We start from the raw sequence: 17,610 nt of genomic DNA, 5'->3' as shown, positions 1-17,610 counted from the left end.
ATCTCCCTTATTACGAGTGACCCACATCACATTATTTCTAACAGGATAAAATAAAAATTTAGGATTTAAAAAATTTGGCAATGTACAGAGAACACAAGAGAAGAATTCCAAAGTTATAGGAAAAAAACATGTTCTATAAAGAAGGAATGACAAAGATGATGATTTTCATTAAAAAATTAATGAATTCATTTTTAAAAAAGTGAAGTGTTTTCTCTGGTTTGTTGGTTACTTATATAGCACTACTTGTTTGTTTCTAGTTGTTTTCCTTAAGTGAACTAGATTCTATTTCTCATGTTTGGTACTGATTTTGCCAATAATGAAATTTTTGAGATTATCTTTAGATGTTGTTTAATATTTATCTTGAAAAACTTTTAGTGATAATTTTTGTAACATATTCATAATTATTTTATCTTATTTTCACAATTTCTATTTTCTAATCTGTTAGTTTTATTATTCTTAACTATTGCTGAGTCTGTATACTTACTGTTTTAAATTTGTTATAAAATGCAGAAGGTATAAGTAGTACACTGAGTCAATCATTCAAAGTTTATTTGTCCTATGAACAGGGAACCTTCAAAAGATACTGTCTCATGATCATCCTCCAGAATATTCTGCTGATTTTTATGCTGCCTACATTAATATTCTTCTTGGCGTTTTCTACACTGTCTGTCGGGATTTGAAAGAGCTCAGATACCTGGTGAGTGAGCATTTTGCTTTAAGGAATGTATCTTTTTTAGTATTTTTCCATGTTATGTGATGTGATGTTCTAGAAGCTGGAAATGTAATCTAGAAATTTGAATATGGCCTTTTGAGATTAATATACTATATAAGTAAGTAGAAGTCTGTGTTAGTATTGCCTTTGACTTGATCAGAAAATTTTCATTCACCTTTACTTATTTAATTAAGGTGGTATTTTTTACTTTGTAAGTAATATGTAGTTTGTGGGAAGGTAGCTTTGAAATCTTGTGTCTTGCTCTTCATCAGAAATCATTTATGCTTTTTTTATTCCAGTCTGACTTCAGGATATCCAGTTTTCTGATAGTGTAATTATAAGAGTGGGTCTCAGTCATATGAGCTCTTTAATAAAGGGGAGTTTTCTCTGATCAGAAAAAAGGGAAATCAATCATTGAAAACATAATGTAAAACAATAACAACTATTTCATAGAATTGTTTGGAAGATTAAATGAGTTAATATAGAGAACTTAGCACAGTAAGGCTTGTCATATAGTTATTGCTTGATGAAAATTTCTGTAAATTAATCTTCATGCAGAAGTTCTATAGTCTCATTTTTGTTCTTAGAGTTTTGGAAATAAAATGCAGATATTCTAAAACAGGAAGGCAGTTCAGAAGTTACTTCTTCTTGACTATTAAGGTGTTTTAATATTTATACTTCAATATGTGTATTATTGGTAAATAACAAACCACTACAACTTTAACAGTTTTATTTATCTTTAAAGATTTACTTATTTATTTATGAATTAGAAGAACTGGGGGATAGGCCAGAGGTGTGGGGTGGTGATGGTAAGAGGATTCATCAGAAACAGAATGGAGAACAGAATTGGCTGATCTACTAAATACACTGCTGAGGGGAGCAGTGGTCAAGACGAGAGGTCTAATGCTCCAGATGTGGGTCAGCTCCCTGGCCAGGGATTGAAGTCAGGCTGTGATGGTGACAGTACTAAGTAAGACTTAACCCTTGGGATATCAGGGAGGCCCAAATATAATAGCTTTAAAGAACACATATTTATTAGCTCACAGTTCTGTATGTCAAAAGTACAGGCACTATACTGCTGGCTTCTCTGCTCAGAATAGCACAAGGATAAATTAAAGTTCTGATTGAACTGAATTCCCAGTGTGAAACTCTGGGGAAAAGTTGTTTCTAAGCTTATCATTCAGATTTTGATAGAATCCAGTTCTTTTTGATTGTAGGAATGAGGCCCAAAAATGCTTGCTAGCTATCAGCTCAGTCTCTCAGGCCTGCTATAGATCACACTAATTCTTTGCTACTTGGCCCTCTCCATGTACAAGCCAGCAATGAAATGTTGAATCCTTTGCATGCACTGAACCCCTGACTTCTGTTCCAGCCAAGTTACAAAGTTGCTGATTGTAAAGGGCTCATGTGATTATGAAGCTAATACATTAGGTAGGATTTTGCCAGCCAAGTAGTAGTTCACAAGTTGTTTTAGTGTTATTACTGATATTTGCTGTTTTATTACTCTAATAATAAGCCATAGTAACATTTTACTTGAACAATTGTATTAAAATAAAATTGCTTGAATTGCAATAAAGATTTTACTTGAAAAATAATTTGTAATTGTAAATAAATAACTTTTCCCCCTCATTATTTTACAGGCAGTACTTAATTTTCCTAAATATTGTGAACCTGTGGTTAAAGGCGAAGGTAACTATATAGTCATTTTAATACTCTTGAACAGAGTTTGTCTAAGATGCAAGTTATTAAAATTTTCTCTACTTTGGGGTAGCAAGTGAACGTGATACTCGCAAACTATGGAGAAATATTGAACCTCACTTGAAGAAAGCCATGCAGACTGTTTATCTCAGGGAAATATCAAGGTAATTTTCTATTTAGTATGTGTATTATTTCTACATATTTTGGGGATTTATTTATTATAAATCTTTACCTTCACTTTGGGAAAACTTGAAATTGGAGTCATTACTGGTTATTTTGAGAAAGACAAACTATTTTTTTTTTAAGATTTATTTATTTATGCTTATAGAACTGGGGTACAGGCTGGAGGTGTGGTGGATGAGAGTATTCACCAGAGACAGAGTGGGGAGCAGAACAGGCAGATGTACTGAAATACACTGCTGAGAGGAGCAGCAAACTGGTCAGGAGAGGTCTGCCACACCATGTGGGTCAGTTCCCTGGTGGTGAATCCAGTCTAAGACAACCAAAACAAAGTCACTCTTCACAGGCAGTGCCTGAACCAAGATCTCAACAGAAGGTGTCCATTATATTTGATGATCCCTTGAATGCCTTTGGAGGCCAATTAGAACATACAGAGTTACCACATCTCACTGTTCAGCTATATTCTTAAGTTATATTGATGCTTTTATGCTAATTGCCTTAACTGGATTACAAAAAGTAAATACTCAAACAGTTCACCTCTTCATCAATGCACTTAATATTTTTATGCACTAGTTTCAATCATGCTTAATATTACAAAATAAAAAATGTTTCACAGTTAAAAAAAATGGCACACAGTGGCAGCAGGATCTCCCTCTCGGGCAGGGGCTGGCTGGGCAGAGGCACCTCGATGGCTGACCCCTCTTTGGCACTCAGCTGGGAACCCCGGGACCCTCCTCCCCTGGCTCTCCGAGCACCCTGGCTCCCTTCGGCCAGCCTGGTGCTGGTGGCGGGTGGTGGGGTGACAGTGGGGTAACAGCTGGGAACCACAGGGCCCTCAACCCCTGGTGGTCTCAGCACGCACCTTCCTTAAGCCAGCCGGGCACTGGTGGTGGCTGGTATTGTAGGCTGGTGGGGTGACAGTGGGGTGACAGCTGGGAACCCCGGCGCCCTCAACCCCTGGCAGTCCCAGCACCCACCTCCCTTAGGCCAGCTGGGCGCTGGTGGCGGCTGGCAGTGTAAGCTGGTGACTTCAGAGAGCTTCATAATGCAGTGCTTTAACCCTTTGTACCACCAGGAAGAGTCAGGACAAACAATTTTTAACCACCAGTATGTTACACTATTAAAACAGGCATGTGTATAAATACCAATTGCTAATTTTTTAACTGTGGAAAGCCACAGGGAAATCTGCTTCAGCTTGTTTTTATGTTTTTGTTAAATATTTGAATGGTGTAATGACAGTTTGGTTATTAAAAGATTGTATAAATCAAGTCATAAATTCACATTTTTCATTTTACAACTTCGTAATAATGAAACTTGCCAGGGAGACATGATAGTACATGGTGTAGAGGGAAGAACAGTGGTTGTAATATACGACTTAGCTATTTTCTGTCTCATGTGGACTTAGCAAGTCATCTAAAACCTCTAGGCCTCAATTTCTACCTATGACAAGTCTTAGAAGATTTAAATGTTATATGTAAAAATGATTTTTGGCAATAAAAATGATTTTTGTCAATAAAGCACCCTATAGGTGTTAATCTCAGGTTACAAAGTAATCTAGGAAATTTGAAAATATCAGCGCTCCCTGCTTTTCATACTTCCTGGTCAGTTTTCTTATTTTCTTACAAAGCCATTATTTTACGACTTCTTTCCTAACATTGCTTTTGGCTTAATTAGCTAAATTCAGGTAAAACTTTGATAATCACTGAATAAGTAGAAATATTACAGAATATTTTACTCCTTTTTTCTATATAGAGAAACATGGTGAGAGTTTTTGAAAGTGAAAGTTTATATTTTTTTAATATATACGAAGTGATTTTGTAGAGGTGTAAACATTGTGTGTATATTTTCTTGTTTATAAGTAAATTGAATCTATTAAGTTAATAAGTAAAAGGAATTTAGATTATTTTTAGAACTTTCTTAGGACTTACGATTATTTTTCACACTTTTTGTTTTTCTATTTTCTTTCAGTTCACAGTGGGAAAAGCTACAGAAAGACGACACTGATTTAGGACAACTGAAAGGTTATTGCTCCTTCAGTAACAAATATAATTTATGTATAATTATTTGTCAATATAGGTATGAATTTCCATGAGCTATATGTAAAATATACAAAATAAGAATTTATAGGGGAGACAGTTTTCTGTTTTTGACTGTTAGGGGAGTATGAGAGAATGTTTAGTGAAGAATATGGCTCCGAAGGACAGGATGGGTAAGATTTAGATTTCAGATTAGGAGGAGTCAAACAAAAATGAAAAAAGTATATCAATAATAATATTCATCACCCATCACCATAATTTTCATGTTACTTTAAATTCTACAAGTAGGTCTTTTTGACAGAGAGCCACATAGGGCAGTCAGACAAGATAAAATATACTTAGAGTCTAATGGTAGCCTATTAAATATCTTCATACAAGTATTTTTTTATAGGTCTGTCGGCATATACTCATGTGGAACTTCCTTATTACTCTAAGTTTATTCTAATTGCTGCATACCTTGCTTCATACAATCCAGCAAGAACTGACAAGAGATTCTTTCTTAAGGTATGAATTTCACCCTTTTTTTTTTTAAAGATTTATTTATTTATTCATACAGAACTGGGGTACAGGCCAGAGATGTGGAGGGTGATAGGATTCACCAGAGACAGAGCGGGGAGCAGAACAAGCAGATCGACGAAGTACACTGCTGAGGGGAGCAGCGGGCAGGCTGGGAGAGGTCTGCTGTGCCATGTGGTCACCTCTGGGGCAGGCGGGGATCGAACTCATGCGGAAGTGGCTTTAGCTTCTTAATGCTGTGCTTTAACCTGCTGCGCCACCAGAGAGGGCCTCACCTTATTTTTTAATAGCTCAGGAATATTTTGGAATTTGGCAATAGCTGTACATTTCTAAGGGCAGAGATTAGAATAATGAATAACTAAATATGTATTTAGGACTCATTCTCAAAAGGCTTTAAGATTATAGCTTAAAATTTGGGAGAAGTACATAGCTTCACATAAGAGTTCAGAGTACATTAGGTAATAATGGATTTAAAAAAGACATAAATAAGTTTTTGTTTAAAGATGGGAATTTTTTTAAGGGCTCTAAATATTATTGTCCTAAAGCTCTGACGTTAGTAACGTCTCATACATCATTATTTAGAACATTTAGAGACCTCTGCTACATGGACATTAGTTGGAGAAATCCTATTCTGGAATTATTTTCCTTTTGAAAAAATAATACAGAATTGGAATCACTATTAAATATATATTTCTAATACATTTTTATTTTTTGCCTATCTTGCCTACTATGTTTCATGAAGGCAAAGAACACATTTATTTTTTTCCTCCCAGTCTGAATTCCAGTACTTATTAACTGTTCTCAATTAATGTTTTTTAATGTGAATTAACAGTCTGCTTTAAGGGATGAATAAAAATTATTCATCTTTGGAAGTTTATTTTTATAGCAATAAATGTACTGTAATAAAGCAGTGTATTAGATTCTTTTAAGAAATACCATTTTATTTTAAAGCCTCTTTCTTTACATGTGAAAGTAATCTTGTATACAGTTTAAATATAAATATTAAAATATTAATATTTTAAAGTGACAAGTAGAATAAAATAATAAAGCCAAAGATCCTTAATTTGATATTATGTGTGTCATGTTGAAAATAAGTTGTGTTTTCTGTTTTGTGGAGTACTCATTTTTCATGTAAAAAGTTATTTTCTTTCTGTAGCATCATGGGAAAATCAAGAAAACTAACTTTCTAAAGAAACATGAAAAGGTAATTTACGTTTTAATATCTCTAAAGGGAAAATCTTAGGAATTTAGGATAGTATGGAAGTGAATAGATGCATAATTGTATTAGTCATTTGTATATAAGAAGTTATTTGTATTAATGTAGAACCTTTATAATGTAGTTGTAGTCTGTTAATGTTGAATACTAAGATTGAAGTCACATTCAAGCTAACTGTACACAAGAGAGAAGAAAGTTGACAAAGATTTTTAGTGAATGATTAATTCAAAAAGGTCACCCTGGAATTTTTCATTGAATACAGCTGATTTTTCTCTTCCTTGTTTTATAAACTTACAGAAATAACATTGAACAAATAGAAAAATAAAAGAATTAAAAACTTAAATGAGAGAACTATAAAATATAAAACTGCATAGTATATTTATAATACAGAGGTCTGAACAGACAAGAGAAGGCTAAAAACTAACCGAAAAGCAAGTTGATTTGACCCAAGGAATATGGAAAAGTTCAGTAATTAGAGTCACTAAATACCTTGGAGTGTGGGTATGGAGCAAGATTGAAATTGGCAAAAGGAACATTTAGACTGTTCTATCACTTGTTCCCCTTTATAAGTGTATTTATTTAAAGTGCCTGCTGTTTTTCTTGGTAGATGGAGAAAGTTGAACTATACACATTGCTTATTGCAAGCTATGAGTTTTTTCTGCCATTCTTGAAGGAAATTTTGCTCAATATAGACTTACCAATTGGTAGATCTTTTTGCCAACTTTGAAGACATTGTTTTAATTTGGATGGTCAAGATAGACTGGGCTGTTCTGTAGTAAAGAACAAATTTTCTAACCCTCAGTGGTTTATACCATAATAAAGATATATACATTGTTTTCTGTGATACCATTTTGTACATGTCACTATACCAGATTGCTTTTTTTTTTTGCCTTTAAATGTGATATTTTTGAGATTTTTCCAAATTGATACATGTAGTTTTAGTTCATCACGAAGGTGATAAAAACACCAAATTTTGGATGGTAGTTCCTTCTAAGGCAGGGAAGAGTGGAATGGCAGAAAGGTGCAAGGGGGTTTCAGTTTATCTGTAATGTGACGTAATGTTTTATTTCTTTGCACATATTGAATAATGTTAGGGTTTGATAAATTTGGATACATTAACATTTATTATATTAACCTCTGTAGTTTTCTGAATGTTTTGAAATATTTGTTAAGGAAGCATATAAAATTTAAGACCTGAAAAATAATTTTTAAGCTATCTTTTATTTAGCTAAGTAAATATTTCACTTTGTAATTTGAATAGGTATTTAAGTAATTTTTCTTTCAAAGAGTCATTCCCATGTATATAATGTAGTTCATTTAATTTGCCATTGCTAATATAGAGTACTTAAGTACTTACATTGCTACTAAAATTGTCTAAAGAATTGAACTTGAGCACTGTAATTTTCTAATGATTGTATAACTAATTGTATTTATCACTGTTCACAAACATTTTATAAGCTTTAAAGTTTTTTTTTTTTTTAAGAGGTCCTTTTTGCCTTGTTTTGTCTTTTTGTTTCTTAAGATTCATTTATTTATACATACAGAATTGGGGTACAGAGGTGCAGGGGCAGTGAGAGGATTCACTAGAGACAGAGTGGGGAGCAGAACAGGCAGATCAATGAAGTACACTGCTGAGGGGAGCAGTGGGCGAGAAAGGAGAGGTCTGCTACGCCATGTGGGGCACCGGGGTGGGGATCAAATTTACACTGAGGTGTCTGCGGCCAGCTTGTAGTGCTGTACCCTAACCCATTGTGCCACTAGAAAGGGCCTAAGCTTTAAAGTTTTAAAATAAATTTTATTATTTCATACTGACACCTTACTCATAAGTCATAAAACATTTTTAATGATTTTCTGAAATTACTATGACTTATTTTTTAGAACAATTAATCTTTCTACAACTTTTGAACAAAATGCATTTGCCAGGTGGTACACAGAAGTGACAAGAGACAAGTATATTTATTGTTGCTAAAATAAATAGATCAAAATTAAACAAAAAATATTTGTTGATGCTGTCAGAAAATCTTGAAGAAATCATGATTATAACAGGAAAGTTTTATTTTTAAAAAACATGTTTTTTTATTTATTTATGCATACAAGAACTGAGGTGCAGGCCAGAGGAACAGTGAGTGAAAGGACCCACCAGAGTGGGGAGCAGGGCAAGCAGATCCACTGAAATGCACTGCTGAGGGGGGGAGAAATGGGCAACACAGAAGAGGTCTGTGTGTCATGTGAGGTAGCTTCCTGGCTAGGGATTGAACTCACATTGCAGTGGCTTGGCAATAGCTGAGAATTTAATTCCTGCACCACCAAGGAGACCAATAGGAAAGTTTTAACTGAGGGGCTGCAAACTAGTTCTGTTGGAATCTTTGGGGGAACTGTGTATAATAGAAATAAATTGTTAATGGGAATTCATATGCTGTAAGAAGAAAATCCATGTTTTTTTTCTATAGACAAGCAATCATCTTCTTGGACCAAAACCGTTCCCACTGGACAGATTATTAGCAATATTATACAGTATTGTGGACAGTAGAGTTGCTCCAACAGCAAATATCTTTTCCCAGGTAAGCTTATTACCTTTCATCTTTGTGAAATTCTTCAGTTACACAGTTGATAAACTGAGTTGGCATATGGTATTATTTTTTTTTTAAGATTTATTTATTCGTGCATACAAGAACTGGGGTACCGGCCAGAGGTGCAGGGCTGGTAAGAGGATTCACCAGAGACAGAGTGGGGAGCAGAATAGGCAGATTGATGAAGTACACTGCTGAGGGGAGCAGCAGGTGGGTCAGGAGAGGTCTGCCACACCATGTGCGTTACTTCCCTGGCTGGGGATTGAACTCATGCTGCAGTGGCTTTGGATAACTTCATTGTGCTATGCTTTAACCCATTGTGCCACCAGGGAGGGCTCAGCATATGATACTATTTTAACTATATAATAAATGAGTTTTTGTAAGTAATTGGAAATTCCAGATGCAGATTCTTAGAGTATCTCAATGAATTTACATGTTTGCAGGTATAAATTGATGAGAAAAACAACTTTTATTAAGATATATTTGTTATAATTATTTTGTTGGTTAAATAAGTAGTTTTATGATTGAACTCATAAGTTATAATACAGAAGTCAATTTAATGAATACAATTTTAAGAAATGAAATAGGGTTTTAATCTATAATGCATATATATATGAATATATATACATATGTACACATACATATATGTGTATACTTTAATATACACACATTCTGCAGGTTGACAGTATGCATATTTTTTTAAAAAATCATTTACTTTCAAAAAAAGTCATTTACTTCCAAAATGCTTATGTTCTTAAAAGTTTCACTAGATGGCAGTGGTACCACAAAAATAGGAATAAGACAATTTAACTGAAGATTTTTTTAAGTTGGTATTTTCAGAAAAACCTACTTCATAAAAATATAGTCATAGTAGATGTGTATGTAAATGGACCAACTAAAAGGTCCAGAAAAACAGTACTTAGCTCAGGACATGAAGACATAGAAGGAAAAAGCAAATGATGTGGCTAGTTTTTTTTAAAAAAGATTTATTTATTTATGCATACAGAACTGGGGTATAGCCCAGAGGTGCAGGGGTGGTAAGGCCAGAGTAGGGAGCAGAACAAGCAGATCAGTGAAGTACACTGCTGAGGGGAGCAGCGGGCGGGTCAGGAGAGGTCTGCTGTGCCATGTGGATCAACTCCGGGGTGGGGATGGAACTTGCACTGAAGTGGCCAAAGTCAGCTTTGCAGTGCATGCTCCAACCTGCTATGCCACCAGGGAGGGCCTTATGTGGCTAGTTTTTCTTTCTTTCTTTTTTTTTATTTTATAGCAGTCTATTTTTATATCATTTTGTACATTTTTTTTTTCCATCTCAATTGTAATCCCCGAGGGTTTCCCATCACCAAGTCACCCATGTGCCATCACATTAATCCCGTGCACTTCCCTCCCCACCCCCCGATTTTGATCCCATTCTCCACTCCACCCCCGCAAAATGTCTCTGGTATATGGTTGTTCATTATTTTTGTTATTTTCTCACCTAGTCCATTATACTCCTGCTGTGAGTGAAACCATCCAGTATTTTTTCTTTCTCTTTCTGGCTTATCTCACTAAGCATGATCTTTTTATATATATATATTTTTAAAGATTTATTTATTTGTGCATACAGAACTGGGGTACAGGCCAGAGGCTCAGGGGCAGTGAGAGGCTTCACCAGAGACAGAGCGGGGAACAGAACAGGCAGATCGACGAAGTACACTGCTGAGGGGAGCAGCGGGTGGGTCAGGAGAGGTCTGCCATGCCATGTGGTCACCTCCGGGGCAGGCAGGAATTGAACTCATGCGGAAGCGGCTTTAGATTCTCAGTGCTGTGCTTTAACCCGCTGCGCCACCAGGGAGGGCCGCTGAGCATGATCTTTTCCAGCTCCATCCAAGTTGCTGCAAAAGACATGTGTTTCTCTTTTGGTTGCTGAGTAATATTCCATTGTATGTATGTACCACATCTTTTTAATCCAGTCATCTAATTTTTGGGCATTTGGGCTGCTTCCATGTTTTTCCAATTGTAAATAAAGCAGCAATAAACATGGGGGTGCAGGTATCTTTTTCAATCTGTGTTTTTGTGTCTTTTGGGTAGATACCTAGGAGTGGGATTGCTGGATGGTAGGGAAGCTCCATGTTTAGCAGTTTGAGGAACCTCCAAGCAGTTTTCCATAGTGGTGTACTAGTTTGCATTCCCACCAGCAGTGCAGGAGAGTTCCTTTTTCTCCTATGAAGCTAGTTTTAACTAAAAAACAATTATCACCTCAGATATGTATGCTCTTAGGCTGATACATAAATAACACATTTTATTTCACTGCAGATGAAGTTGGTCACTGAATGGACATTAGAGATTATTTGGGAATATTGGTAACTTAATTTTTTCACTAAATAGTTGCTTTCAGTGTTCTCAATTTTAGAAGTTAGATAATTTTTAAGTAAACATTTATAAAACACTGTATTTGTTGTGTTTTTGAAGAAATGTCTGTTATGTAATGACCTATGTAAATAATTAGCTAGATAGCTGGGTACATTGATGAACCTATTGCTAGTCTAATTCATTTTATACCCCTAATCTGGGGATTTCCCCTCACATATTTTTATATTTCATATTTGAAATATAAAATTTTTATATTTCATATTTGAAATTGACTTTTGATCATACCTGACATTTTATTGTTTTGTATATATTCATATGTATTTTGTATATCTAGAGTTTTTTGGTTTTGCCTTTTCAATACTCAATTTCTTTACTATAAGGAATTGAGCCTCAGAGAGGTAAATAATGTCCCAGTGTGTTACAATGTGTAAATATTTTAGAATTAAAGCCTAAGGAAGTGAGGTTGGCAGTGCTTTTCAGCAGGACAGAAAGGTGCTTGTCTCACATGTGATTGTACTTTTCAACCGACCAAAATTACCTTGGTAGCAACACGATGATTTATAAATTTTTTTTCTTTCAGGTTGTTTATGATTTATTCTGGGGTGATGAAACATGTACATAAAAATAAAGTTGTAAAGCTGTGAATGAATGTTAGTGTTCCTGGAAGTTTATAGCAGAGATCATTTGTGGGTTTGGTAGTATGAGAGAAAAGGTTAAACTATGAAAAGGTAGGACTATAGAAAAGGTAAACAATGGAGCTGGTTTGTGAGAATGAATAAAAGTTTTTCTTTAAATATTTCTAATTTACATGAGTGAAACTTATTGCTCAAAAAATGAGAAAATGTTTAAATAATAAGGGAAAATAATAAACTGCTCACCTCTTATCTCCAGGGAATATAGAGCTAAATTAGATTAGCAATTTAAGAAGGGAGGATGGTATGACCAAAGATACAGAGCTAGGAGAATGCAAGACAGATGTGCTATCAAACTGGTTTACTTAAAAGTGGACTGGGCTATATAATAGTAGTGTTAACAGTCATTTTAGTTGTAATGTAGTAATAGTAATTTTGCTACTGCTACATATCACACTTTGCTCTTGGTACCTTGCGTATTGTAACTTACACCAGCAGAGCATTTTGCATGTTCTCTTAAGTTAATCTTCAGAGAGAAAGCCTGAAGCTCAGAATGCCCAAGAGGTCTGCTGACAGGGTCACAAGTCACTGGTAGCATCCAAACATTGTCAAAGACTGTCCTGGCAGCAGGTCTAGATTTGTACAGATAAATACTCAAAAACAAGAGGTTGCTGATTTAGAGATTTACTAACTAGCCTGAGGCTTTTATTGTAGATCTTTCAGCAGTGTTCTAGTTAAGAAATTGTACCAAAATGTACTTTTATTTATTTAATTTTTTTATATAACATAATAGTTTATTTTTACATCATTTTGTGCATTTTTCCATATCAGTTGTAATCCCCAGGGACTTCCCAACACCAAATCACCCATGTGCCATCACCATAGTCCAGTGCACTTCCTCCCCCCACCGTTTTTGATCCCATTCCCCACTCCACCCCTGCAAAATGTCTCTGGTATTTGGTTGTTCATTATTCTTATTATTTTCTCACCTGGCCCATTATACTCCTGCTATGAGTGAAACCATCCGGTATTTTTCTTTCTCTTTCTGACTTATCTCACTAAGCATGATCTTTTCCAGCTCCATCCAAGTTGCTGCAAAAGACATGTGTTTCTCTTTTTTGGTTGCTGAGTAATATTCCATTGTATATATGTACCACATCTTTTTAATCCAGTCGTCTACTTTTGGGCATTTGGGCTGCTTCCATGTTTTTCCAATTGTAAATAAAGCAGCAATAAACATGGGGGTGCAGGTATCTTTTTCAATCAGTGTAGATACCTAGGAGTGGATTGCTGGGTGGTAGGGAAGCTCCATGTTTAGCAGTTTGAGGAGCCTCCAAACAGTTTTTCCTAGTGGTTGTACTAGTTTGCATTCCCACCAGCAGTGCAGGAGAGTTCCTTTTTCTTCACATCCTCGCCAACATTTGTTGTTGCTAGTTGTTTTAAGATGTGCCATTCTCACTGGGGTGAGGTAGTATCTCATTGTGGTTTTAATTTGCATCTCCCTTATTACAGGCGATGTTGAACATTTTTTCATATGCTTGTTGGCCATCTGCATTTCCTCTTTGGAAAAGTGTCTTTTTAGCTCTTCTGCCCATTTTTTGATGGGGTTGTTTATTTTTGTTGAGTTTCATCAGTTCTTCGTATATTTTTGTGATCAATCTTTTATCACTAGTTTTGTGTGAGAAAATTTTTTCCCAATCAGTGGGATGTCTGTTTGATTTTTGTAATGTCTCTTTTACTGTACAGAAGCTCTTTAACTTGATGTAGTCTCATCTATTTATCCTTGCCTTCACTATCGTGGCATTGGGTGCTCTATCTTTAAAGAAGTTGCTGAAGTGTATGTTGTGTAGTGTTTGGCCCATCTTTGCTTCCAGATATTTTATGGCTTCCTTCTTATGTCTAGGTCTTTAGTCCACTTTGAGATGATTTTTGTGTATGGAGTGAGGTAGTGATACAGTTTCACAAAATGTACTTTTATTTTTTAATAAAGTTAAACCATAGTCATGATTAAATTCTTTTCACCCTTTATACTTGTGAAAATCTTTTCAACCTTAACAGCCCAAAACAATCATTTTATGTTTTATGTCTTCTCATTGGCAGTAATTAAAATGATAAATTTTGTATACTTAAAACATTTTCTTCAATGAGTTGTTTATGTTTGTAATGATAGAAATATCATTTAGGACTTAATCTCAGTAATTTACATTTGGGATACAGAAGTGATCTGTGTAACTAATCCTAATAAGGTTGATCTTTCCTTGCTCAGTAAATTATTCAAGAAAATCAAACTGTGTATATACTGTCTTTAAGTACAAAATGTGGCAGAAATGGCATGCAAAAGATACATGTGTTTTTCCTAAGTGCCTTATTTTCTTTTCTTGTTGTTGACTTCCTTTGGCATGGCTATTTGTATTTAACTCACACTTAATTTTTTAAGTGGCAAACAAACATTGGACATTTGTATTGAAAACATGTACTTAATGTGACACTAGATGGCAGGATTGTTGTATTCTAGCTTTAGATGAGCGAGGAAAACAGCTTTTACTAATTCATACTGATTTTGATTTTCTTTAAAGAAATGCGTTTGTTAATTTACAATATTGGTTATTTGTATAAAAATAAAATTGAAGGTATTTAATGATGTGTACATGCACATGTGTACTTTCATAAACATGTAAATAAAATTGGTAAGAAATTGTGTCTTCAGAACATTTTTCTCCTAGAACTCAATTGCCTTTTAGTGGCTGTAATGTCTGTATGATATTGTTTTTCTATTCATTTAGTCTACATGCAGCTTTTTAAAGGATTTATTTTACAGTAATGTGTTATTTATATAGCTTGATTTACCAGCTACATAATTATTTATAAATTTTCACAAGTTATAAATTGTTAGATTGGTATGTACATTCAAAAATTCTCTTTAACAATTTATTTTCATTGTATTTTGCTTAAATCTATCCTGTAATAAAGTTATAAAAATAGTAACTTAAGGAATATTTAGTTATTAAATTTCCAATTGAGAATAAGTTATTTTATTGTTAGAAAAAACAATGTACTCTGAATTAATACCAGTTTATAGCAGTTTATATTTACTAGATTTTATGTTGTGTATGTGCATTACTGAAAGGGCATACATGCTGATGGAACCTAACAGTTTATATTTAAAGTGAAAACTAACTAACAAATTAGTATGGGGAGTAAAAAAATAGAAACAGAAATTTTCATTTTAGTAGCTTCTAATATTTGATTACATACATATTTAAGTGTTATCTTCCAAGGAAAATAAGGAACGTTGTTGCATGTTTTCTTCTACTATGCTTTAGTTTTGTAGACATATGATTGATACCTGTTGTCATAACTAAGTTTTGTTAGTACCCAGTGTAATTTAGTTATTTACGGGTATCAAACAACCTCAGTTAAGACTTGAATCTTGCTAATTTATGGACAAGTAAGTGTTATCTGAGGCCTATCATAAACTAATTGGCTTTTCTTAAAAGTTACAAGGCTATATTTCAGATACTTTATGGTTAAAAATTATATTCATTATATCACTTTTGTATGCAATATTTAAAATTATTTTTAATCCAAAGCACTTTAACCAAATAAGTTGATTTTATAGGTTTTTACTTGTAAAAGATTATCTTAAAAATATTTGTATATTACAGGAAAATATGCTTTCATTTGTATTTCTACAAAAAAGTAATTGAACTTATCATACACTAGTCATGTCATAAACCATAGTTGATGAAACACTGTCCAGGGCATATATCAATAAGAATTTGAACATTATAAATATAAAGCATAAATTTTAAAATTTATGTTTTCTAAGATTTTCATTTAAAGTGATTTGTATCTGAAAGTTATCTTTATAGATACTAAAATTGGTGAACAAAGCGGGGCAGTGTTCCTGAAAGTAAATTCCTTTGATACTATAGAATATTTAAAAATGTGAAAAGCAGTTCCTTTGCAGTTTCTCTGTGGTTCATTTGGTACAATAGCATTCCAGTGCCTGTAATTTCCACCTAGAATTAGTGATGCTATTAAGGTAAATTATGTAAATCACAGAAAATATCTTGAATGCTAACATTTTCTAATATGAAATAACCTATGTACAAAATAAAATCTATGATTTTTCCTTAAACACAACTGAAATTGTAAGGCATTCCTTCCCAAAGATGAAAAGAGCCTTACTTACTGCCTACTTCACTGATGAATAGGTCAGCAGGGTGCTGTTTGACCCAGGCAGCCCAGGCCCTTGTTTTAGTGGCTAAGAGCCTGGCAGCTAGGATGCTCAGTCTCCACTGGTGCAGTAAATTAGATTCTCCAATCTCCTACTTCCCCTGGTGTGGCTGTGTTACTATTCTGCCACCAGGCCACTGTGCAGTAGGTGCCTATTTCAGGAGATTTTAAAAAACTGTTTTAGGGTGCTTCATATTTGAAAAGAGTAAAGTCAAACCAAGATTTGTTGCTTTCATTGTTGTTTTAATACTAGTATTAATCATTTTGAAAGATAATATAAAGTACAGCATATTTTACTTTATTGCCAAGGAGTAGAAGGTTATTTTTCTTGTTTTCTTTTGTAAAAGAACAGTGTTTATGCCTGCTCTTCTCTTCCTTAAATCAGATGTTAAATTTCTTCAGTGTAACTACCTTGCCTCTGTGAATATATCAGCCCAGCAGTAGGTATTTTTACTGAACTCTAGAAAAATGGAACCATTGCTTAGGAGCGACTTGTAGAATACTGCCTCTGGGATAAAAAAAAAAAACAAAAAAAAACAAAAAAAAAAACATAAATTATGTCTTCAACTTTGGAATAAAAAATACATTGTTTCTTTATTCTTGTCAATATGCTATAACTACCTTTCTCAAAGCATAGTATTACTTCTAATAAATATGTCAAATGTATATCCTTTATTCATATTATTTTTGGAATTGTGTTCAACAAACTAGTAAATTTTGACTTGGCAGATTTTTTTTTGCTTAAGACACACAAAATGTGTTTGTATGCATGTGTACTTGCTATGTGCTATTACTATCCAACTGGAATTCTTAATGCTATTAAGATAAGTTGTATAAATACAGAAAGTATCTTGAAAAAACTTTTTCTAATAATCTTACTAATGTCTTTACCTTAATAGACAGATACATGCCTCAGATAAAGCTTTATATTTAGATTACTTTAATGATGAAGGGAGTCTTATAACAGGTTAGGAGATAAGTTATTTGGAGAAATCTACATTTTGGAATTGTGTGTTACATTTAAAAATACTTTTATGGGAAGGTGATTATAAAAAGATGATGCTTAAAAGTGGGTTTCCAATAAGAAATTGTCTTGAATCCTTATTAACTTATCATTGTGTTCTCTGAAGAGATTTTCCCCACTTACTATACTTAGATGCCTTTCAGTAGCTGGTATGACAAAAAAGTTCTTGTTCTTTCCCTCTAATGGGATGTTCCCAGTTCCAAGTCACCTATAGAGCCCAATTTCTTTTTCACTTTGTCCATTATGCATGGTGAAAGGGAACCACTAGGTTTACCAGAATTGCCTTACCTACTTTTCTGACTAAAGGTACTATGTGTACACTAATAACTTCTGAATTCCATTATTTCTAATCACTGTCCTCTAATTCTGGACCCCATTTGTCAGTAGAGCGATCGTGTGTGCCATATCACATACCCACAACCAAATTATTCCCTA

At 34.1% G+C, this 17,610-nt stretch overlaps 1 protein-coding gene across 1 annotated transcript in view; it reads left to right on the top strand.

The window, feature by feature from the left end:
- The window catches only part of ORC5 (origin recognition complex, subunit 5), a 53,553-nt gene that overhangs the window by 18,715 nt on the left and 17,228 nt on the right, over window positions 1–17,610 (top strand). Inside the window, exons 6-12 of the mRNA XM_004676913.2 lie at window positions 567–697; window positions 2,353–2,401; window positions 2,484–2,574; window positions 4,559–4,611; window positions 5,018–5,130; window positions 6,299–6,346; window positions 8,809–8,919. Of these exons, the coding sequence (XP_004676970.1) occupies window positions 567–697; window positions 2,353–2,401; window positions 2,484–2,574; window positions 4,559–4,611; window positions 5,018–5,130; window positions 6,299–6,346; window positions 8,809–8,919 (596 nt within the window). The remainder of the gene's footprint in view (window positions 1–566; window positions 698–2,352; window positions 2,402–2,483; window positions 2,575–4,558; window positions 4,612–5,017; window positions 5,131–6,298; window positions 6,347–8,808; window positions 8,920–17,610) is intronic.

Source organism: Condylura cristata, unplaced genomic scaffold, assembly GCF_000260355.1.
Source record: "Condylura cristata isolate star-nosed mole 26May11 unplaced genomic scaffold, ConCri1.0 scaffold00005, whole genome shotgun sequence".
Taxonomy (NCBI): domain Eukaryota; kingdom Metazoa; phylum Chordata; class Mammalia; order Eulipotyphla; family Talpidae; genus Condylura; species Condylura cristata.
This window is presented reverse-complemented; position numbering and strand designations above follow the sequence as displayed.